We start from the raw sequence: 24,488 nt of genomic DNA, 5'->3' as shown, positions 1-24,488 counted from the left end.
GCTTTATTCCAAATAATATATTTTAGAAAATATTGCAGAAACATTTACTTTCACGTTCAAACTTCCCCAGGTATAATACATTAACTTAAAAGTCATAATTATTATATTTGGTGATTTACTGTGACCCTGTAAGAAATGAGTGGATCACCTCCTGTTATTTCTTTAATAAGGTCTTGGTAGATACTTGACAAGGAAGATGACTTTAAATGAAAATGAAAGAGCATGCAATACAAGTGAGAAAGATACTGAGACATAATTGTGAGGAAGAATACAAGACAAAGCTCCATGTAGTTCATCATATAGAAAAACATTTAAACTACAGCCACACTGCTCCCTAGTTGAACAAGTCAAATAAGATTCTATGAACCCACTTGTGAGACTGAATGGGCTTCAGAAGACAATATAAGAGGAGAAAGTGCACATGGGCTAACCAGCAATCCCCAAAGTAGACAAGTGGTTTGCTTGTCAACCAAACATTCTTGCTTGCAGAAAATTAGGCAAACAGTGGCTGTACGATGCAAATAAAAACCCACCCACTGCTAAAATAGCAGTAGTAGCTTAATTTTTGGGAGGATGTTTTTCTGTAGGGGTGCCAGAAAATCTTGAAATAAAACCTCCTATCTTATTCTCCAAAAAGATTAAATTGAGCTTAAGTTTGTATATGAATAAAAAAAAAAAAGTATTTATAAGGTATAAGTTTGTATTTCAGTGTAGCAATAATTGATAGTGCAAAACTAACACTGGAAAGGCTTACAAACAATATACTGTAGATGTCCACAATTTGCCAAGATATTCTCAAATCCTGAAATTAAACATGCTGACCATAGTGGGGAATGCTGATATTACTATTATATAAAAAGGGGCTGGGAGGTAAACACTTAAGCTAAAATTGAGTATGATTAACTTATTTTCAGTACATTACCATGTTATCACACCTGGAGAGCTATTGGCTTATTTATGAATGATAAATCTATTGACAGTGTTGGTGCAAATGCTACCTGCATTAGATGGGGGCACAGCTGCAGTAGACATGTTCTGTCAAATAGACACAGGTGATATATCAGGTAGATTGCACTCCATAGATAGAGGATAGCGCTGCTGTGCTGTTTGACATGGCTTAAATGCAAACATTTTGCACACCTTTGATCAGGATGCAATATGCTTGCACAGAACAGTGTCAATTGATTGTTTTAACTTCAGAAGGGATCACTTTGTCATCATTCTGTTGATTAGTGCCGATTTGGATCAGGTAGCGATATTGCACAAGTATGAAATGCACAGTCACCATTTGGTCTTGCTTAATAGCAAATTACACAACGTGCAGCCCATGTATACGCCCGTTAGAAGACGCTAGCTGCTTACATTCCCCTGCAGTCAGTTGTAAGAAAACAATGTGGCAATATGGCCACTGAAAGTCCAGTGGTACTGGTGGCCTCACACCCCTCTGCTGTGAACAAGAATCCCGTTCCTGCTAAGGAGCTTACATTGGCTCGCCTTTGAAGTGTAGCAGAGCTGGTGCGCTTGCCTGGGCAGGAGACATCACTTGTTATAAAATAAAACCATCTGGAGATCATGGCCGAGACTGTGTGAGTGTACTGAGCTGCAGTGTGTCCTGGGTCTGTGTGAGTGTATGTACTGAACTGTAGTATGTCCTGGGTGTGTGTGAGTGTATGTACTGAACTGCAGTGTGTCCTGGGTCTGTGTGAGTGTATGTACTGAACTGTAGTGAGTCCTGGGTCTGTGTGAGTGTACTGAACTGTAGTATGTCCTGGGTCTGTGTGAGTGTATGTACTGAACTGTAGTGTGTCCTGGGTGTGTGTGAGTGTATGTACTGAACTGTAGTGAGTCCTGGGTCTGTGTGAGTGTACTGAACTGTAGTGTGTCCTGGGTCTGTGTGAGTGTATGTACTGAACTGTAGTGAGTCCTGGGTCTGTGTGAGTGTACTGAACTGTAGTATGTCCTGGGTCTATGTGAGTGTATGTACTGAACTGTAGTGAGTCCTGGGTCTGTGTGAGTGTACTGAACTGTAGTGTGTCCTGGGTCTGTGTGAGTGTATGTACTGAACTGTAGTGTGTCCTGGGTGTGTGTGAGTGTATGTACTGAACTGTAGTGAGTCCTGGGTCTGTGTGAGTGTACTGAACTGTAGTATGTCCTGGGTCTGTGTGAGTGTATGTACTGAACTGTAGTGAGTCCTGGGTCTGTGTGAGTGTACTGAACTGTAGTATGTCCTGGGTCTGTGTGAGTGTATGTACTGAACTGTAGTGAGTCCTGGGTCTGTGTGAGTGTACTGAACTGTAGTGTGTCCTGGGTCTGTGTGAGTGTATGTACTGAACTGTAGTGTGTCCTGGGTGTGTGTGAGTGTATGTACTGAACTGTAGTGTGTCCTGGGTGTGTGTGAGTGTATGTACTGAACTGTAGTGAGTCCTGGGTCTGTGTGAGTGTATGTACTGAACTGTAGTGTGTCCTCGGTCTGTGTGAGTGTACTGAACAGCAGTGTGTCCTGGTGTTTGCAAAGGATTACTGATGCAGAGATGCTGATGGATGAAGGCTGAAGTTGTGGGTTAAACAAAGCTGTTAACAATGAAAGGTGATTTTTAAGGCACATTTTATTCCTTCATTGTATGCCTTGCCACTACTGAATCTCCTTTTGTATGTTCTTAATACTCCTGCTTAGTGAATCAGTCGGTAATACGGAAAGTGTCTGTATAGATTCATAAGCCCCCTGTTTTGTCAGTTCATTTCCATTGCTGTGTGTTTAGGTTGGCTGTAGTGAGGTCCCGTCAGTGAGCTGCAGTCTTACTGCTGTATGTTTGGATTTAGGTTTTCTGAGTTCTGGGGGCACTGGCCTGTGCCTTAATTAGGAAGTAAGACGCGAGCAGCTGCATATTGTGCGTGGATGCTTGCCCAGCTCCAGTCACAGCCATACTGAGCTACACTTTTACAACCAAGCCGGGTCCCGTAAAGCGGAGAAGGGTCCTGCAGAGAAGAGCTTCCAAACCAAAGCCAGTGAATGGCAGGAAAGGACATGAGCTAGTTTTATTTTGTTAGTTGTATAATCATTTTAAATATGTTCAACAAGAATATAAAAATTGAAAAGGACTTTAACACATCAGCCTGAATGCACTAGTAAATTCTCAAAACCTTCCAGGATTATAGCTGAAGACCTACATCCAACTTCCCACATTTTGAATATTCATTTCCTGGAACAGCAAAAACTGAGGGACTGGCCCTCTGTACAGTTCTGTCATATTTATTTTTGAAGATTCTCAACCAGCAGCTCTTGAGTTGGCTACAGGAGAGGGGATGACACTATTACTTGATATATGGGACATTAGTCTCTATGGCTCCAACTCTGCCATGGTTGCTTTTGAAAAACCTTATGTTTCATTTGACTTAAAATGAAAATAACTCAGTTGATAAATGATTCAATAATGGCCTGTTTTTGCTCTATTCTTATCCTTGCAGGCATGAGACAATAAGAATGGATTTTCAAAATAAGCTTAAATAGAAACAAGATGGCCTCAAAGGATTTTGTAACCCTAATTTTGGAAGAATGTATGATTGTGCCATTGGCAAACTCATTGTTCCTTTTTGCGAAATCCATGGAGATTATGTTGTCTCACAGAAGATGTAACATGCTATTGAATTCTAGATTAAAGATGGGTTATTTTTTGGTTAAGTTTGAACAATGGCATTTGGAATGTCATTTGGTTATGGATGGGGGATTTTGTCTCTACAAACTAGGTTTGTCTTGCCTTGCAAGGCTGTGCTTGGCAAGCAGCCAGAAGACTCCATTTTCCTGTTAACATCAGTGGCAGGCCTCCACCATGCTGTACTTTTCTTGCAGTTCAGACTTTCTCAGACCATTCTGCTTATTAGTCATTTTCCTCATTAAAATGGCTGAATTGATTAGAAGAATTACAACCTGATTTAATAACTTTTTTGTTCTTTTTCTGCAGATCGTGAGGACCAATCTATTCTCTGCACGTGAGTGAATACTCATCTGCATACACAATTTACTCTTTAAGAAAGCATGATATGTAAGTTAACCTGTAGCAGATACTCCAGGGAAATGCATTTCATAGGTTATAACTGCTAGTGTTTCCTTTCCTGACCACAGGAAGCAAGAAGATGACTGCTTAAACTGATCAAGCGTAGTAACAAGTTTAGATCAAATATACATCTATTCTGAGTGCCAGACCCCTACTGTATTTTTTTATAGAGCTAATAAAGTGCCTTTATGCATTTAAATTGACAACAAATTTGAAGTTTGGATTTTACCATCTATTTTTTTCTGAGGCTAAATTCTGTTTATGCTTGCAGGGGATAAAAAAGAGCCAGCGAGTTAGGGCATGTTTCTGCGTGCTTTCATGCAGAGGGCTGAGTGACCCCAGGAAATGTTACTTCTGTTTGGGTTTATTATTGTCCCTCAGCAGTGGGAACCAAGCGGTGGGGTCTCCTCAGGCTTCCTCCAGCCAGCCTATTCACAGGATATCTGCCATATGTCCTGATGAGAAATACAGATTAGCCTGTGATTAGCATTTATTTGCAATGTTTATTTGTTTATTTTGTCCTAAGTCATTAATGCCTATGTTCACTAGACACTGAGTGTCTTTTTTGACCCTCAGAGATAATATGGCTTTTTTTTCCCATTAAATGCCTATATTATATTTGGAGGAATTAACAAATAATTTTACTGACAGTCTGCCTAATGACATGATTTAATTTGAGTAATGTAATTTAATTTGAATCATCATCTTCTCTGGCCTGTGTGTTTAGTGGTAAAGGAAATGGAAACCTCCCATCCTACTGCTTGGAATCCTCTGATTTCATCAGTCGGTTTTCTGGAATGTTTTACACAGGATTCTGATTTGGATAGTTTGGAGGGACTCCTGTAAACTTCCTGCTGTATAATAGTGCTGTCAAAAATACTAGTAATACTTCTATTTTAAATAATCTTAAGTGTTGCCTATGATGGATATTAGGGATTCATTTTTGTCCTTGTCCATTTTTGTGTCAATCAAATAGTTTACTGAGAAGAACGTGTGTGGTGTAGCTCCGCCTTCTCAGGTCTCACAAACCTTGCTCATAGCACTGATTCACACTAGAACACTCGTGCCTTGAAAAACACAAATGCTTGTGTCCTGCAGCACTGATACACACAACAGCACTGATGCCAGGTGGTGTTCATGCACTCAGGCCTTGTAATGCTGACACACATATTGTTCTATGTGTATCTAATGCACACAACACCCGAGTCCTGATTCACTGACACACAGGAACATTTGCATCGTGGTCTAATAACACAATGAGTCCATAACACACTGTAGCATTAGTTATACACGAGCACTGTTTTACTTACAGTGTTAGTTATTATGAATTGACAAACTAATCACTGTAATCCTACAAAATGATTCACATGGTTTATATAAACTTATATTAGGAGTATTGTAAAAGAGCTCTTCAGCTTGTGGGTGAAAGGTTGAAAGGAAAAGAGTTGGTCATCTCTATTCTACCCTGTCAGGCATCTGGGCCCTAGACTGCTGCAAAGTTGTGAAGGATCCCATACTAATTCTGCCTTATATGGAATTATGCGTGTGTATGTGTGCATGTGTCTGTATGTGTGTGTGAGTGTCTGTGTGGGTGTATATCCAGAGAGAAGAGAGAGAAAGCTAGAGGGCTCATCAGTCATCTTTTTCTCATATCACAGACCAAAGGCTAATTCAGCCTGAGACAGTGCTGTTCCTCAGAGAGCAGCAGGCACTCTTCAGAAGATCCTTTCAGGATCCCCCTGCACACTGACACTCCTCCAGCTCTGTTATTTGGAACTGATTATTTGTTTACTTAGATACACTGGATAAATCTGATACATAAGATAAATCAGCTCTCCAGACGTGGGGAGAGTGTACCATGGAGATTTATTTTTCTTTGTGTTCCTGTGATTTTTAAATCCAAAATGCTAACCAAAATCGCTCATGTTATTCCTTCCCCCTTCAGAACTAGCCAGTGAGGGCAGTATTTTATAATGTGTTTGTGCCCTGGTTTTCAGGGGTGAGTCTGGGGCTGGAAAGACAGAGAACACTAAGAAGGTCATCCAGTATCTGGCGGTTGTGGCCTCATCTCACAAAGGCAAGAAGGACATGAGTGCTGTAGGTATCCACGTCCTGCTCTGTATTGAACAACCACACGGTGGAATCACCAGCCAATCACAAGGCACCCTGAAGGGACATAGTACAGCCCTGTGTGATGCATTCAAGTTTAGGGTCAATTAAATTGTCACTTTTATTGTCAATTAAAATGTCATTTTTCCATGGGATCCTGTGGTTCCACAGCAGGTCAAAGGGTTAGTGTTGTATTTTATTGGTTAATACTGTAATATTTAGGTTAAGCTGCAATTTATTTTTACACTACATTTATTAGATTGATGGGTTGATATTATAGTCACAACACTCATATCAGAATAATATTGAGAGGGGTGTGAAATCACAGTTGTAATAAGACTATAGAAGTCCTGAGTTAAACATTCTGACATAATACAGTAATACAAATGTTTTGTTTGTTTCACATCTGTCTGGAAAAAAACTAACTAATCACAGGTTTGTTAAAGTCCAATCAGTCAGTGTTTATATGGTGAATGAAAGATAATATTAGTATGATGTCATGGTAACTAGAGCACTCCTTCATTCTTCATTGTTATTTTTTGTCTGATTTAATTATCCCTTCAATAAAAAAAACCAAAAAACATTTAGTTTAACGGTTGATCTAACTACACTTTCCCCCAACTAGCAACATTCAGGACCACAGTTGGCCTATGTGAGTAGAAGTGAATGCCCGGAGTTCCTTTATGTGTGGGTTTGCGTGAGAGTGGGCCAGTGGGCGTGTGTGTATGCGTGTGTGTATGTGTGTTATATTCGGTCCAAGACCTGCATGCCAAACTCACAGAGAGTGAAAATAGTGTGAGAAAGTCTTACATGGAGGGGCACTCACAGAAAGAGCAGAGTGTGTGGTGATGCAGTAGAGCTCACTATAAATGCTTTAAAATCATCTGTAAAATGTTCTAAATGAGAAGACTCAAATGGAAATTCATAGTAGGAGATTATACTCCCCCATCTGAGATTGAGTTAACTCTTTCTTTGCCAGAGGCTGGAGACTGGCACTGAAAAAGTCCATCACTCTGTCATAGAGCACAATGTGTGAGCATGCTAATGTATTTCCTTTTGATTTTATGATCTCATTTCCTGTCTCATCTTTCTGTATTCACCTACTCAACCACAGGTTAACACCCTCTGTTAAACTCATATGTTTATGTACTAGGAATTCATAATGCATTATAACACTTTTTACAAGCGTGCGCTTAATGTGCAACATGTCCAGATAGGTTAGAGATTAACTGAGCACAGAATAACTATGAAACCAGATACACCTGAAACATGTCTCATGATAAAGCCTTGTAATCTTTGTGTTATATCTGATTCTGAATATGTTTTGCCTGGATATTTCTATGAGCTTCATAGAGGGTGTGTGTAGTGGTTTGTAAAGGCAGTAGTAATAGTGTTACACCTTATGCACAGTTTGGACTTGAGCACCACTTCTGATAACACTTTCACAACAGTAAACATATCTAATGTTCAGGGTTCCAAACCCTCTGAGAATGTTGAGCTTGTTGGCCTTCCTGCTGGGCCTTTCCCAAATAAGGATATGTACATGTCAGTGAGTCAGAGAGAAATCCCATACCCCACCAGTTCAGAGGGGTTCATGTATCCGCTGACCAGCCTCCCGCCATGATGTAGTCTGTGCTACAGAAGAACTGGGAGATAACATCAAAAGATATTTGAATCCTTTTCCCAATCAAAACCTGCAAAGTGCTTTTTCTGAACTTTTTTTGCACCATTTCTGTCCTGTCCTTGTTCCTCGCTTTCTCTTTCATCCCCCCCCCCCCCGTTTTGCTTCCCCAGGAGATTACAGGGCTCTCCTTTAATTCTGTCTCTCTCTGCGTGTGTGTGTGTGTGTGTGTACGTCAGCGTCTGCAGCTTCCAACACTCATCTGTCTCTGGTACATATCTTTCCTTTTCCACCTTTTCCCAGTTTCTCGCTGGGTTTAGGTCTAGTTGAGTACTGCGTATCTGTGTCTAGCACTGTTCAAGTAATGTCTCAGAACTACCTACACAGAAAGCTATCTTATTAAAATACATAAAGAGTTCCATGATGTGCATGTTTATCAGAAGCCCTGATGTATGCGAAATCTGCAGTTCTGAGTGTCCAGTTAGAGTTTTGTAATGGAATTAAAGAGGTTAGATTCAGATAACTTTCAGTTAATTTTACACAAATCCTGGGATGACCAGAAGATTCAATTGCTCAGTTACACCTCCCTCTAATCTCCTTTTGATCTCAAGGATTACAGAGTGTCTCACTATTTCAGGCTAACGTCAGGAAAGACCTGTTAAGAGCCATAAACATACGAGATTTACAATTCTACCTTTATATCCTAGTGTCATAATAATTCAAATGTTTGGATATTAAACCCTTTTAAGTTTGAGCAGTTAGCCACTGAGTTTATATGACAGTCAGTTTCCTTTATGTCTGTTCTCTGTGGTTTCCTGCACGTCTCCATCTCCTCTTTGCTGTTATATTAGTGATTCCTTACCTTCTAGGGTTATAGGGGTCTAAGGTCATATGAAAAATGATAATCTGTGTTACTGCAATTTATGATGTCTGGCCTGGCCTGTAGGGGGAGCTAGAGAAGCAGCTGCTGCAAGCCAACCCCATTCTGGAGGCTTTCGGTAATGCGAAGACTATAAAGAATGACAACTCATCACGTTTCGTGAGTTTAAGGTTTAAAAGTGCTCACATTGCACCTTACACAAATCCTAAATGAATACAGAATGTTAATTATTTCAATCCTCTGTTTCTCACAGGGCAAATTTATCCGCATAAACTTTGATGTGACGGGCTACATTGTTGGAGCCAACATCGAAACCTGTATCTTTACTCACTGAGAGTTGTTTTGAATGTGACATTGCTTCCTTAGCATCAGACCTAAATATTTTCAACTCCTAACGCTAACCCTAAGGGTACATCACCTGAATCCCAGCCCTAGTCCTTAATAGTTCTATGCCTATGCCAGAACCCCAGCAGAGTATTACCAGAGTTCCCCAATGCTGGAAACCTCCTGCCTTGTACAGCTCATTTCTCTGTCTCCCTCTGGGACGCCTAACTGAACTCATAGAGGGCTTGATAATCAGCTGCTGGCTTCAGTGAGTTATTATCAAGTGTTTCCTTAATGCTGCTCCTCTCTCAGACCTACTAGAAAAGTCACGCTGTATCAGACAGGCAAAAACAGAAAGAACCTTCCACATCTTCTATTACATGGTGGCGGGAGCAAAGGAGAAACTACGGGGTAGGGGAAATGCATTGTTTATTATTTTATCAGCTTAATGACACATTACTGAACACTGTACAAACACTATACAAACAAGTCTGTACAAGCTCTGTAATTATTAAGCACACACAGATGAGTTATTGTCTGCAATTGGCTGGTGTCCCTACGTAGCACTCAGTGGAAATTTCTGTCATTTTTGTCCTTGTTTTTAGTTATACCATACTAGCCAAATAGCTACTATAGATAGATATAGATGTAAATAGTACAATACATTTAGGAAATAAGGCCATAACAATAAAAAGCAGAGCCAGAGAATGTTTTATTGAATGTAGTATTTCCATTCAGTGCTCACATCAGTGATTCAGGCTGTTTTTGGTCATTCACACTGTCCACCCCTTTACCCAACAGAGGAGCTGTTGTTGGAGAACTTCAACAAGTACCGCTTCCTCGTAGAGGGTCATGTGCAGATCACAGGCACACAGGACGATGAGATGTATGATGAAACCATGGAAGCCATGATGATTATGGGTTTGAATGAGGAGGAGAGAGTAGGTAAGAACATGCAGAAACTGTGCATGTTTGTGAACACAAAATTCTGCATTTCTTGATTTATTGCAAAGAAACTACAGAACATACTGCAGTGGAGGGAGGGCAATATAAACTCATGCTCACTTGGGTGCTGCTGTGTGAATAAGGAACATGCTCTTATGTTACATACTAAAAACCGAATATTGCTTTGAATGAAAGAGGATTTGAACTGATTGTCATCATTTTGGACTTCTTCTTCAGGCATCCTCAAGGTTGTGTCAACTGTGCTGCAGCTTGGAAACATTGAGTTCAAGAAGGAGAGGAACCAGGAGCAAGCCACCATGCCAGACAACACAGGTGAAGCCTCATGCAGGAATGTCTGATTATATATTGGTCTTTTAAGTCCCCCAAATGAAAATTAGTTCTGAAAGTGAACTCTCATTTGGTTACTCTTAGCTGCCCAGAAAGTGTGCCATCTCTCAGGCATCAACGTGACAGACTTCACCAGAGCTATTCTGACTCCTCGTATCAAAGTGGGCCGTGAGGTCGTACAGAAGGCCCAGACCAAAGAACAGGTAACATGCTAAAACTGTCCAGATGCCATTAAGATGTAGTTTCCAAATACATGTGTATTAGATTTGAATCATTGAAATATTTCTGAAACATTAAACATGATCCATTTTCCCAGGCTGATTTTGCAATAGAGGCACTGGCAAAGGCCACGTATGAGCGCTTGTTCCGTTGGATCCTGGGTCGGGTCAACAAAGCCCTGGACAAAACAAAACGTCAAGGCGCCTCCTTCCTGGGCATTTTGGACATTGCTGGTTTTGAAATCTTTGAGGTTTGAAAGCTTCCATATTAGTAGTATTTTTACAGTTATTCCTTAAAAGAGCAACAACTGAAGTGTTTCTAATTCTTCTGCAGGACAACTCCTTTGAGCAGCTGTGCATCAACTACACCAATGAGAAGCTCCAGCAGCTCTTCAACCACACCATGTTCATTCTGGAACAGGAGGAGTACCAGCGCGAGGGCATCGAGTGGAACTTTATTGACTTCGGCCTAGACCTGCAGCCCTGCATTGAGCTGATTGAAAGGCCGGTAAGTGTTATTCTCTTTGTGTATTTTATATCAGTTTGAGGTGGCTTCACTTGACTGTCATTTGTTTTGACTCATGCACACACAGACCAACCCACCGGGTATCTTGGCCCTGCTGGATGAAGAATGCTGGTTCCCCAAGGCCACAGACATTTCCTTTGTAGAGAAACTATGTAACACTCACGTCAATCATATGAAATTTGCCAAACCAAAACAGCTGAAGGACAAAACTGAATTTTCTGTGTGTCATTATGCTGGGAGGGTAAGTTTCCAAAGGTTGCCGATTACAGTAAGAATGTATTTATGAATATAATTTTAACTCAGCTTGCAAGCCCTGTTCTTGGTGAACTATCAAGGTACTTCTTTGGCAGTGCTGATATGACCAGCTTGTTTTGCTTGTGAACCAGGTGGATTACAATGCTGTAGCCTGGCTAACCAAGAACATGGACCCGCTTAATGACAACGTCACAGCACTGCTGAACAACTCATCTAGTACTTTTGTGCAGGATCTGTGGAAGGATGGTAAGTGGCAGGAGCTCAGAGCTTCATGAATGAAGACATGGCACGAGTGACATGCTTGCCGTGAAATTACATCCGCTTCAAAATCTACTCATAGTGGATCGTGTTGTTGGGTTGGAGACAATCGCCAAGATGTCAGACAGCTCCATGCCAAGCTCCTCCAAGACGAAAAAGGGGATGTTCCGTACTGTTGGACAGCTGTACAAAGAGTCCCTGGCCAAGCTGATGACCACGCTACACAACACACAGCCAAACTTCGTGCGCTGCATTATCCCGAATCATGAAAAAAGGGTGTGTGTCTGACAGTCTGGCAGTGTGGGGTGAAAGTGACTCATCTGCCATAAAACTGAATTAACCATCCTAAAACGTCATAGCAGCCCTATGATCACAATGACTAGATAAATAAGTGGAAAAGGTCTTTTTTGTTTTAAGAAGATTTTAAATATGTTATATATGTGTGTGATATATATGAACTTCTGCTTCTACGCCAATCTCAGTGTATGTGGGTATAACCTGTAGGCAGGGAAGATGGATGCCCACCTGGTTCTGGAACAGCTCAGGTGCAACGGTGTACTGGAAGGTATCAGGATCTGCAGGCAGGGATTCCCAAACAGGATCGTCTTCCAGGAGTTCCGTCAGCGGTTAGTACCTTAAGTGCAAACCAAAACCAATATTTTGCAAATATCCAGTCAAAAATATAGTATTATGCAGTACTGCACAAAAGTCAGCGATCACCCTTTCTCCTGTCCTTTGAAAAAATAATAAATTAATAGAAAAAATGAATTAATTGAATTTTATTTTCCTTATGCAGTTAGATTATTGTGTAAGCAGTATCTCCAGAATCATGAAGAACTTGCACTTAATGCCAATTTTGACAGAAAATTAAATGAATGAATGGGTAGTTCCTGGCGTTTGAACAGGTCTGTACATATGAAGTCTTATGGGTTTGGATGTTGCTACCTGCTACCTGTATGTCAGCTATATGTTGCATCGTGCTCTTCCTGTAAATTGCCTTCCAGATATGAGATACTGGCAGCCAATGCGATTCCAAAGGGCTTCATGGATGGCAAGCAAGCCTGCATTTTAATGGTAACTACACTACTGTGAATTACAGCACTAATTACAATTCTCAAAATAATTCTGACTACAATGTCTACTACTATACTGTCTATTGTTCTGACTACTCTAATGTCTATAGTACTGACTACAATACTGACTGCAGTGCTGAGTGTAGTACTGATAATGGTACTGATTGCAATACTGACTATAGTATTTATTGCGGTAATGACTAGAGTACTGATTACAGTAGTTACTGAGGTATATGCTCCCACAAAACTGCATCCTGTAATGCATCTTGTTTCCTATCTAAATCTCCACCTTGTAGATTAAGCACCTGGACCTGGACCCTAACCTGTACCGAATTGGTCAGAGTAAGATCTTTTTCCGGACGGGAGTTCTAGCTCAGCTGGAAGAGGAACGTGACCTGAAGATCACTGTTATTATAATCGCCTTCCAGGCCCAAGCCAGAGGATTCCTTGCCAGAAAGTGAGAATGATTCTCACATATGGTACCTGTAAAATGTGGTTAACATAATAATTCAAAGTCCGTTACCCACCTAAGCATATTTGTGTATTTTGACTTCCTGCAGGGCATTTGCCAAACGCCAGCAGCAGCTGACGGCTATGAGGGTGATCCAGAGGAACTGTGCTGCCTACCTCAAGCTCAGGAACTGGCAGTGGTGGAGGCTCTTCACCAAGGTGAGCAACATTCAATAGGCCTGCGTCTGGCTATGTGTATTTACCTGCTGTATTTTATGCGGTGTATGAGCGTGGCTAAACTGTGTGTGCTTACCTGTTGCAGGTTAAGCCCCTGCTCCAGGTGACCCGCCAGGAAGAGGAGATGAGCCTAAAGGAGGAGGAACTCCAGAAAGCGAAAGAGGCTTCGCAGAAATATGAGACAGAGCTCAAAGATATCATGCTGAAACACACACAGGTGCTGCTTTCAGGAACACCCTTAACACCCTTTGAGTGACACACACAGACCGATGCGTTTCAGCTCGACGTCACTTGCACTGACAGCGCTCTTATGGAGCTGCAGTTGAGGGGGGTATTTATGTCATGCAAAGCTGAGCTGAATGCTGTGGTAAATGTAGCGGTGTTCCTTTAGCTGGTGGATGAGAGGAATGCCCTGGCAGAGCAGCTGCAGGCGGAGACGGAGCTGTACGCGGAGGCGGAGGAGATGAGGGCGCGTCTGGCGGCCAAGAAGCAGGAGCTGGAGGAGATCTTGCACGAGATGGAAGCACGGCTGGAGGAGGAGGAGGACCGGAGTGCCTCCTTGCAGGTGGAAAAGAAGAAAATGCAGCAACAGATGCAGGTGTGTTCCACTGAGCAGACGGTATTGTATACTGGAATGCAAGTACATGCTAACTCCAGATACAAATACATACACTCACTGGCCACATTATTAGAAACTCCTAAACCAGTAGTATTCATACCACAGTCCTCAAGGTCCAGGACCTACAGGCTATCCATTCTCCCTTTATCTACAAGTCAGGTGTGATGACAAAGTGACCCACCAGTTACATGTCACCATTTAATCATTTAAGCAACTACAAGGGATCACAAAATCCAGGACCAGATTTCAATTTAAAGCCCAGATTTGAATATCACTGACCTAAAAATACTTGGTAGACATGTTTTGCAGATGTACAGCCAGGAGCAATAGCACATACTTTGGCGTGCACAGTTTATGTACACCATCCTCTAGCATTTCATGCATACTCTGACCATGCACCAATACAAGTCTATCACTGTTACTGACAAGCAATACTGCTCTTCCTGATAAACAGTATACACGCTGTGTCGAGGGTGGTCCTAAATAATATTTGGTAAGCAGTAGTGCTGTGACTAGAAACTGATCAGCAGATGTATACCAAAAGACATCTTACCATTTGGTCTGTGGCTTTAATGAAATTTTCTCTTCAAGAACAACACTGGGCAAGAATGAACACCCATACAAGGTGGTCAATGTTCTCTTCATTCTGTCCAGGATCTAGAGGAGCATCTGGAGGAAGAGGAGGATGCTCGTCAGAAGCTGCAGCTAGAGAAGGTCACATGTGATGGCAAGATTAAGAAGCTGGAGGATGACGTTCTAGTGATGGAAGACCAGAACAATAAACTGTTGAAGGTGCCAAACTGCCTTCACACATAAACGTGTATCTGATGGTCATGTGATACTTTAGCAGAAGCAGTAATGCTGCATCCACTGATAGCTGGTGAAGGTCTGTTAACTGGCTGCCATGCTGACGTGTGTGCAGGAGAGGAAGCTGTTGGAGGAGAGAGTGGCTGATTTCAGTGCCAATTTGGCTGAAGAGGAGGAGAAATCTAAAAACCTGACCAAACTTAAGAACAAACATGAATCCATGATATCTGAACTGGAGGGTGCGTACCATCAGGGCCTGTATGAATATCCTGTACTGAAGTGATTGCTTTGAAAGGGAGGGCCTTGCAGACCAGTGCCTGCAGCGTTACAACCTATTGGCAGTTGTGTGACCTTGGAAGAGGTGTTTGGGTAATGTCCTGCCCCTTGCACCTTATATTGTTGTACAAATTAGGTATTTGGCATTTTTGTGTAAATTAAGTAATTGCCATAAGATCCCAGAGGATAATGTAAGCTAAGATCGAAAATGTCCATGAACTTAAATTTTATGTTTGTGTTGATACTAAACAACAGGTTTAATGTCTTAAGCTTTAAAAATATTCATTGTCTACCACAAACATTTGCCTGATTTAATGTACAAACTACCTCAGCCAGCTACCTTAGAATGGAAACTAAGAGATGGACGCGGTGGCGTACCCAAATGAAAAGCTTTTTTCAATGCTACCCGTCAAATGAAATCTCACAGCAATTTATTAAGCTTGGCCAATTCCATCTAGTTTCGGTAAGACAAACTTTGAGATGTATACCTGGATAGCAACTGGCCTGCAGCATACATGCCACTTTTGCTTTGTTAACTGTAATTTTAATTGTATTTTTGGAATCCAAACAATAATTTAAGGTCCCATTTAAGGGGGTGGGCATACCCTCTTTTTAAATTGTACATCACTGGGTACTTAGCATCCATTTTCACGTTTAATCAGTTAAAAATATTTTACAAAACAAGCCACATCGTAGATAGGAACCCTAACTGACTGTCCTATAATGATGTTTCCCTGTGACCTCCAGTGCGCTTAAAGAAAGAGGAAAAGACCCGACAGGAGCTGGACAAAGCCAAAAGGAAGCTGGAGGCTGAGTCCAATGACCTGCAGGAGCAGATTGCGGACCTGCAGGCTCAGATCGCCGAGCTGAAGGCCCAGCTTGCCAAGAAGGAGGAGGAGCTTCAGGCTGCGCTCGGACGGTAATGGCTCCTCGTGCTCGAAAACGATGAGCTGCTGAGAACCATGTCAGCTTAGAGTATTTCTCTTCGTCAGTGGTGCTATCAAATCTTATTTATTGAGCGTACATCCCTTGAACATGATGAACCTCCCCTAAAAGTGACATCTGTGACAGTCATCTGTGAGGTGACATGTGAGAGCTTTTCTGTTTCCTCCCCAGGTTGGAGGATGAGACAGCTCAGAAGAATAATGCCCTGAAGAAGATTCGGGAGCTGGAGGGCCTGATCTCAGACCTGCAGGAGGACCTGGATTCAGAGCGTGCTGCCCGGAATAAGGCAGAAAAGACCAAGAGAGACTTGGGGGAGGAGCTAGAAGCCCTGAAATCTGAGTTGGAGGACACACTAGACAGCACAGCAGCGCAGCAGGAGCTACGGTTAGTGCAGGTCCACCACCACACTACTCAGACATACAGGTTCGACTGTTATGGAACTAAGTCATAAAGCCATGGCTCAGGCACGCTTGAGCGTGGCGGAAATAACGTTACGAACAGAAGTCATAGAAGGTGGTAGTGCAAACACATTTTTAAGCCAAAATGCATTAAAAAATAGCACTGCACCAGCAAACCCCATGCCCTGATCCGGCAGGGCAAAGAGGGAGCAGGAAGTGACCCTGCTGAAGAAGGCCATGGACGAGGAGAGTCGCAGCCATGAGGCTCAGGTGCAAGAGATGAGACAGAAACACACACAGGCCGTGGAGGAGCTCACAGAGCAGCTGGAGCAAGCCAAAAGGGTTAGTGGCACTCACACACACACCTATGTGCAACTTCCAAAACAGTGAGTCATACAAAGCAGTAAGATTAATCAGTATGGTCATCAGTCAAAAACTGCATGCACTGATGCTGAAATATAATTTCAGAAATACATGAACATTAGTCATTTTCCTTTTTGCTAAAAGAACCAACATGCTGCCATATTCTGCCATAAATGGACCTTCTATTTAACTGCATCAACCCTCTCACCCTTACAATGCAAGATGTTGAGGGTACGAAATAACTCCACTGTCAAGAAGCCACCAGTATGACTTTGCACACCCGTGTCCTGACGCTTGCAGATGCGTTTCCTGTGATTGCTAGGTGAGGTCCAACCTGGAGAAGGCCAAGCAGGCTCTGGAAAAGGAGACATCAGAGCTGACAGTGGAGATCCGCTCACTCTCTCAGGCCAAGCAGGATGTGGAGCACAAGCGCAAGAAGGTGGAGGGACAGCTGACAGACCTGCAGGCTCGCTTCAATGACAGTGAGAAACAGAAAGCCGAGCTGGGAGACCGCGTATCCAAAATTACAGTGAGTGGCCGACAACAGAACTGCATTGTCTTTTGCCATAAAAACGCCTCTCTGGGCGACACTGCTTGTTATATAGTAAGGGAGATGCATAGTAAGAAGAGCTTTAGAAATAACATCGGGTCCTCGTGCAGGTCGAATTAGAGAGCGTCACCAGCCTCCTGAACGAAGCAGAAGGGAAGAACATCAAGCTGAATAAGGATGTGGCCAGCCTGACATCTCAGTTCCAAGACACTCAGGTGACAAGACACTCACTTCAATACCACCTGAATCTATTTGTACAGCACCTTTCATACATAGAAATGCAGCACTTCACAGTAAAATTAAATAAAACATGAAGCCCGTGAAAGCAGTATAATACAGGAATAATAAGAATGTACAGGAATAATAAAAAATACAAGAATAATAAGAATAATAACATCACCTAACAGAACGCATATCTAAATAGAACTGCTTTTTAAAAGTAAGTGACAAATATGAATTGGAAAAGAGTGTCTTTTTGACTTTTATCCAGTTATATTTTATTTGATGATCTCAAAGCACAATTTTTAATGTTTTCTGTAAGGCACTCGAAAATGTATATTGGTGCTTGTCCATTATTAGGTTTGAAAAACAGTGAAAATCAGTTATAATTAGACAGGCAACCAGTATAATGAAGCTAAAACAGGTGTTATATTTTCTTTCCTTTTTGTATATGTTATTACTCTGGCTGCAGCATTCTGATCAAATTGTAGTCTGTCTATCTGTAAACTGTGCATTTTGTTAATCCAGTGAATAATTCATAGCAGCAGTCTAATCGAGAGAAAAAGTAAAGCATGAATTAGCCTCTTAGCATCCTGTAGTCTGAGAAACTAAACTACCTAAACTAAACTAAAAAGTTGTTTTAGTGACACCATCAATATGAAATTTAAAAGTGTAAAAGGTTAAATCTAATATTATGCCAAAATTTCTAATTTCCTCTTTGGATTGAGAAACCACACTTTCTAAATCAATTACAAATCTGTTGTCTTTGCTTCATTACCACTAATGAATGATATTTTTTAATTCCTCACTTTAATAGTACTACATTACTATTTTTCAGTTAATGGTCAGAGACATTAATAGTCAGTGACTTTCACAGACCACTAAAAATGACTATGGTGATGGATGTGCTACTGGTGTAAACTAGCATTGCCACTTCTGACCCTCTCTACTGGAGGCCAGATTGTAAAAAGTGAGCTCCTGTATTGGAGGCTGGATGCTGACCTGTGAGCGCTCCTGTGTTTGTAGGAGCTCTTGGCAGAGGAGACGAGGCAGAAGTTACAGTTCTCCACCAAGCTGCGTCAGATGGAGGATGAACGCAACAGCCTGCAGGAGCAGTTGGAAGAGGAGACGGAGGCCAAGAGGAACGTAGAGCGACACGTCTCCACTCTCAATATCCAGGTATTATACCTGTTAATCAGATTACTATCTTGGCCTCCACTACTGCAGGACCCATAGCCACTCCTTTGACTGTTTATCTTACTGTTTGCTACATTTGCAGCTGTCCGACTTTAAGAAGAAGCTGGAGGAGATGTCCGGGAATGTGGAGTTGCTGGAAGAGGGTAAGAAGCGTCTGCAGAGAGACCTGGAGGCATCCAACACTCAGTTTGAGGAGAAAGCAGTCGCCTACGAGAAGCTGGAGAAGACCAAGAACAGGCTGCAGCAGGAGCTGGAGGATATTCTGATGGACCTGGACAACCAGCGACAGCTTGTATCCAACCTGGAGAAGAAGCAGAAGAAATTTGATCAGGTTTACTTCTAATTCAATTAATTAATTAATTTTTGATAAATTAGGACAGTTCTTTGTTTTTGTTACTTTTGAATGTTTTATGTTGAAGTTTTGTTGAATGCATAAAACTGCTGCTTATTTGGGCACTTAGCTTTGGCCAGAGCAACCATTAACCAATAAAATTATATTTTGAAGGTTTCTACAACAGCAACCATCTGCTGGGATCCAACCTATGGCCTCTTGAGTCATAACAGTTGTTTGCCCTCTGAGTCATTACCTATATTTGCACAGTCAGTTGTCTGCTAAGTTGTCTGTGTTTTCTCCCTTCAGATGCTGGCGGAGGAGAAGAGCATCTCCTGTAAGTATGCAGAGGAGCGGGACCGTGCAGAGGCAGAGGCTCGAGAGAAGGAAACAAAGGCTTTGTCTCTGGCACGAGCACTGGACGAAGCGCAGGATGCTCGCGAGGAGCTTGAGAGAGCAAACAAAGCTTTGCGCGCAGAGATGGAGGACCTAGTCAGCTCCAAGGATGATGTGGGCAAGAATGTGAGTTTGACTTTCAGTTAACTGATTTCCAGATTTTAAATGTATACTCAGAACACTCACAAAATGATCGGTGATCCTGCAGGTGTCACCTCCAACCCGTGTTCCAGACCTCATCCAGGTCTTCTAAAGACAGATGAAATGAAAGAGTGAGTTTTGTGTCTATATTTTTCTATTTCAAACCTTTCTGTTACAGGTGCATGAGCTGGAGAAGTCAAAGCGTGGTCTGGAGGCACAGGTGGAGGAGATGAAGACCCAGCTGGAGGAGCTGGAGGACGAGCTGCAGGCAGCAGAGGATGCCAAGCTGCGTCTGGAGGTGAACATGCAGGCCCTCAAAGCCCAGTTTGAGCGTGACCTGCAGGGCCGAGACGAGCAGGGAGAGGAGAAGAGGAAGCAGCTGGTCAAGCAGGTGTGTGCGTGCACTCAAAGCAACTAGTTATGACACCTATATTGTAGGGGCACATATGACCAAAGCCAAGAGGATGTGTTCTATGCGCCCTTATATGGAGGATGAAAACCATTTCTCAACAGGTGCGTGAGCTGGAGACAGAGCTGGAGGATGAGCGCAAGCAGAGAGCTGCACTGTCAGCATCCAAGAAGAAGATGGAAGGAGACATGAAGGACCTCGAGGGTCAGATTGACACAGCTAACAAGGGCAGGGACGAAGCCATCAAACAGCTCCGCAAGCTCCAGGTGCCCACTGCAGGCTTCTGCTGCACTGCACGTCCACAAACCAGCCTGCAAACGCACAGCTCGGTTCCCTGCTGTCCAATCAGCCCTTCTGTTGGCATCTTTGACTTGGCAGGCCCAGATGAAGGACTTCCAGAGGGAGCTGGACGATGCACGTGCTGCCAGGGAGGATGTGCTGTCCACCGCAAAGGAGAGTGAGAAGAAGGCCAAGAACCTGGAGGCCGAGCTCATGCAGCTACAGGAGGTGGACCACTATTACAAACATCAATACATCTACATGTGCAATGACTCCACACCTAACTTATTTCCTGGAAAGCAGCAGATCAGATAGCAAGCCTGTCAATCTCATTATGTCAGTGTTACTCAAACCGAACCTCATGATTTGTTATCCCTGGTAGCTCATTGAACAGCTAACGTAACCTCTTTGTCAACACATCTAATTCCCATGGAAAGGGAAGCTAAAAGTCTATAGGACCTAGCGCTTGAGGTCTGTTTACTGTTAATGAAGTACAACGTTGTTCTTTTCAGCATTTACTGAAACTGTTGGCTTGCAGGATTTGGCTGCAGCAGAGAGAGCCAAGAAGCAGGCTGAGACCGAGCGGGACGAGTTGGCCGATGAGCTTGCCAGCAACGCATCTGGAAAGTCAGTATCAATAAAACAGAGGGCATCAATGGCCAATGATTGGCCAAAACAAAAACGAATTTTCTTTTTACAAACCACCCTTGTTAGAAAACAGATAGATGCTAGTTAATTGTTAACTTTGATTGAACAAGTGTTTCCAAAGTGAAATATGAACCATTTTGAATCTGAGCTCTGATCTGATTGTATGTGCTTGTTCATACACTGTCGCATTGCAGTTTATGGGAGCAGGCTAATATATAGTTGATAGCTTTACAGCTGAGAAAAAGCTCCAATTTCACATGCAGATACATTTTAGTATGCAAAATGTGTATATGTACATTCTGCGTGCAGAGCTGTAAAAGTTCATAAATTTGTGTCACCCATTTGTTTTCACAAATTAATAAATTGAGCTAAATAGCAAATTAGCAAAGATAAGTGGTTGGAACAAAAAAACATCTAATCCTGGGTACTGTTGTTGCTATTGGTTTGGTGCTATTATTGTTTCCATTTGAAGGTTAGAAACATTTATATTAACATCTTATCCTGTGTTGTGCATTGGGTATTTATGTCAATCTTGTGACTTTTGAAATAGTTTAGTACAGATAGTTTAATAATGTAGCCGCTAGATATGGAAACATACTATTAAACACATTAAACAAACTTACATAATATTAAATGTTAAAATATGGATATACAATCTGTATCTGTGATGCAGATGGTTAGCTGGCTAAAGCGCACTGTTATGAAATGGTGCAGGTCTGCGCTGAGTGATGAGAAGCGCCGTCTGGAGGCAAAGATCTCCCAGCTGGAGGAGGAGCTGGAAGAGGAGCAGGGCAACATGGAGATGCTCAATGACAAGCTGCGGAAGAGCTCGCAGCAGGTGGTCCGCCATCGCCCACCACAACAGTCTCATATTCATACTACAGGACCTCATCCAGGGCATGCTCTGTGCACGCTGCCCCGCTCCCTCCATCCGACCAGCTGAGATATTTAGGATGTCATTTGACCAGTGACAGCAAAGGGATTTTCCTCTTGACTTTTTCTTCCTTCTCCATTCTAAAGGTGGATCAACTAACAAATGAGCTACAGACAGAACGCACCACCTCTCAGAAGAACGAGAGTGCCCGTCAGCAGCTGGAGAGGCAGAACAAAGATCTGAAGGCCAAACTGCAAGAGATGGAGAACCAGGTTAAATCCAAGTTTAAGTCCTCTATTGCCGCCCTGGAAGCGAAAGTGTCTCAACTGGAAGAGCAGCTTGACCAGGAAAACAGGTAGGGAGCAGGAGACTTGGAATAATAAAGTAATTGTTGGTACTTGAGTTTGAAGACATTACATCTCATGGACCATGAGAAAGTTTTTATAGAACCAACCTAAGCTACTAGACTTGCTTGAGCCACACTGGTTTGATAGTAACACGTGATGGTTGGGAATTTAGGGACAAGCAGGCAGTGGCTAAAACGGTGCGGCAGAAGGAGAAGAAGCTGAAGGACATGATGATTCAGGTGGAAGATGAGAGGAAACAAGCAGAGCAGTACAAAGACCAGGTCTGCCTATCGCTCGCACTCACAGCATTCACAACACTCCCTCCTGGAGACCAGAGTGACTGGCTTGAGTCGTCTGGGAAATTTGCACATTCATGCGTTGATGTGAAAGTCAATATATGTCAATGACTAGTTAGCGTCGGAGAATGGTTGGAGAAACAGCTCAATCCTTATCACCGGCAGAACAAGAGCTGCTTCCAGGAAGGTTCTAAAAAGAGTTTTAAGTTTCGATAACCACCACAATAACCATCTAGCAAAAGCAATTACAACTACTACTGCTACAAACAGTAGCTTACAAGGACATGTTTCCTTGTAGACTTTGTTCCTTTTAATGGTAGCTGCGCTATGAAACCTCTTCTTATTAACAGACGGGGCCTTCATGGTTATTTGTGTGCAGTTCAACACTCCTATGACATTAGGCAATCCTTGGTGAAAAAAAGTCAATAATTATTGGCAGTGTTCAAATGTATTATATCAAATTCATGTAAAAGGATCAATTTTCCTGTGATGGAGCAAAAGCGCTCTATATAGCTTACCCTAATGTGGCCAGGAAAGATTAATATATCCTTTTTCCGAGAGCCAAGTTCACATTTCTGATTGCTCAGCACACAGCACTGTGTAGACTATGAAATGTATCATATCCCTGTTGTGTAAACAAAGTTATGAAGAATTGCATTTTCTGCAGTGTCATGGGAGAATGCTGAGTATTGTGTGTGTGTGTGTGTGTGTGGTCTAAACAGACTCTAAGCAAACACTATTCCATCCTAACTGAAACAGCTATTCCTTTAAGAGGTTAACTATGGGGGCAAAAGACTCTTGGCAATCTCATTACATACAGACTGCATTATTGCATTTATTTCATTATTTCACTGGGTTGCTCCTGAAAGAGTGGAGCAGCCATGAGTGAGACAGACTTCCATTACAAGAGACATTTAAATATGTGATCTGATCTTGTTTGAGCTGAGCAAGCCTGCTTCTGCATAGGTTTGTGTTAGCACCAAATCTCTCATGATCATGTCAAATCAACAGTCCAGTCCAGTTAGCTCAGTAATGTGCATATGAATCATAGGCCTAGGTCAGACCTCCAACCCCCCTGCCCCACACACACAACACTCACATTCACACAGACTGATAAAACTATGTTTATTAGCACATCTGTGAAAAGTGTGTGTGTGTGTGTGTGTGTGTGTGTGTGTGTGTGTGTGTGTGTGTGTGTGTGCGCGCGCGCAGGCGGACAAGGCAAACGCTCGTGTGAAGCAGCTGAAGAGGCAGCTGGAGGAGAGTGAGGAGGAGTCTCAGCGCATCACAGCCGCCCGCAGGAAGCTGCAGAGAGAGCTGGACGAGGCCACAGAGGCCAACGACGCCATGAGCCGTGAGGTCAGCGCCCTCAAGAACAAACTCAGGTATGGCTCACAAAGTGGCAGATTGACACAGACACAGCTAGCAGTGCTCATATTTCAGCTTTAATTATTTATGTTGTAATGTTTATTCTGGTCTGGGGAATGCATGCGACTGCATTGATTATTCCAGAGCATTTGTTTCGGACACCTTGTAATCAATGAACCCAAACGTTCTGACAATAGTTCGCCTGTTGTTGATCTGTTTAAAAAGAGTCATTGACTCAGGCATGGATTAAGTGGAACTTGAACAGATTAATGAGGTAGTGTGAGTTGAGCTCAGGTCTTATACTGCCCTGTTAAACTGGAAGACAAAGACTGTGTGTCTGTATTACAGAGGCAACCCCGAGCCCACACAGTGACCATGCAGGTACCTGTGTACTTAGAAGCAGCTACAAATACTTTTTATACTTCTTATTTCACACACAATACCTTATTCTGGCTGCCTATTAATTTTCTTTTTCTGAGTGAAATATGGTTTATTTCATGAGTAGGATACCGTCATGCTTTTATGTGGAAAACCAAGGCACAACTGAGAATCTGCACACACTCACACACCTGCAGACAGAATTCACATGTATACAGTCACACATGTATATACTGTCACACATTTACATGATGGTGGTTTCTACACATTCACACCCAGTTTTCTTCGAGCAGCTGTGATGCAGGTTTAGATGAGACTGAGACCATATTTCCCTCTCTGCCTAATATGTGG

The 24,488-nt window shown here is 42.5% G+C and overlaps 1 protein-coding gene across 3 annotated transcripts in view; it reads left to right on the top strand.

Annotated features, from left to right (window-relative positions):
• The window catches only part of myh11a (myosin, heavy chain 11a, smooth muscle), a 38,100-nt gene that overhangs the window by 11,481 nt on the left and 2,131 nt on the right, over positions 1-24,488 (top strand). Inside the window, exons 2-39 of one of the 3 annotated variants that reach the window (XM_081710713.1) lie at positions 2,516-2,587; positions 3,960-3,987; positions 6,050-6,149; positions 8,729-8,821; positions 8,916-8,979; positions 9,299-9,397; positions 9,788-9,931; positions 10,169-10,264; positions 10,364-10,482; positions 10,596-10,748; positions 10,832-11,005; positions 11,091-11,264; positions 11,410-11,524; positions 11,619-11,812; positions 12,041-12,162; positions 12,541-12,610; positions 12,906-13,066; positions 13,170-13,278; positions 13,382-13,513; positions 13,688-13,894; positions 14,570-14,707; positions 14,838-14,961; positions 15,746-15,917; positions 16,115-16,327; positions 16,539-16,683; positions 17,027-17,233; positions 17,365-17,469; positions 18,500-18,652; positions 18,753-19,001; positions 19,311-19,523; positions 19,717-19,929; positions 20,052-20,213; positions 20,326-20,454; positions 20,765-20,853; positions 21,589-21,712; positions 21,895-22,103; positions 22,268-22,376; positions 23,604-23,776. In XM_081710713.1, coding sequence (XP_081566839.1) covers positions 2,581-2,587; positions 3,960-3,987; positions 6,050-6,149; positions 8,729-8,821; positions 8,916-8,979; positions 9,299-9,397; positions 9,788-9,931; positions 10,169-10,264; positions 10,364-10,482; positions 10,596-10,748; positions 10,832-11,005; positions 11,091-11,264; positions 11,410-11,524; positions 11,619-11,812; positions 12,041-12,162; positions 12,541-12,610; positions 12,906-13,066; positions 13,170-13,278; positions 13,382-13,513; positions 13,688-13,894; positions 14,570-14,707; positions 14,838-14,961; positions 15,746-15,917; positions 16,115-16,327; positions 16,539-16,683; positions 17,027-17,233; positions 17,365-17,469; positions 18,500-18,652; positions 18,753-19,001; positions 19,311-19,523; positions 19,717-19,929; positions 20,052-20,213; positions 20,326-20,454; positions 20,765-20,853; positions 21,589-21,712; positions 21,895-22,103; positions 22,268-22,376; positions 23,604-23,776 — 5,288 coding nt within the window. In that variant the 5' untranslated portion in view covers positions 2,516-2,580. Of the gene's footprint in view, positions 1-2,515; positions 2,588-3,959; positions 3,988-6,049; positions 6,150-8,728; positions 8,822-8,915; positions 8,980-9,298; positions 9,398-9,787; positions 9,932-10,168; positions 10,265-10,363; positions 10,483-10,595; positions 10,749-10,831; positions 11,006-11,090; positions 11,265-11,409; positions 11,525-11,618; positions 11,813-12,040; positions 12,163-12,540; positions 12,611-12,905; positions 13,067-13,169; positions 13,279-13,381; positions 13,514-13,687; positions 13,895-14,569; positions 14,708-14,837; positions 14,962-15,745; positions 15,918-16,114; positions 16,328-16,538; positions 16,684-17,026; positions 17,234-17,364; positions 17,470-18,499; positions 18,653-18,752; positions 19,002-19,310; positions 19,524-19,716; positions 19,930-20,051; positions 20,214-20,325; positions 20,455-20,764; positions 20,854-21,588; positions 21,713-21,894; positions 22,104-22,267; positions 22,377-23,603; positions 23,777-24,107; positions 24,141-24,488 lie in introns of all 3 variants that reach the window. The other 2 variants (XM_081710712.1, XM_035530464.2) reach the window with 2 other exon arrangements.

Source organism: Electrophorus electricus, chromosome 3, assembly GCF_041902795.1.
Source record: "Electrophorus electricus isolate QZ-2024a chromosome 3, ASM4190279v1, whole genome shotgun sequence".
In the NCBI taxonomy this organism is placed as follows: domain Eukaryota; kingdom Metazoa; phylum Chordata; class Actinopteri; order Gymnotiformes; family Gymnotidae; genus Electrophorus; species Electrophorus electricus.
The sequence above is the reverse complement of the archived record's forward strand: the minus strand, read 5'-3'. Positions and strand labels throughout refer to the sequence as shown.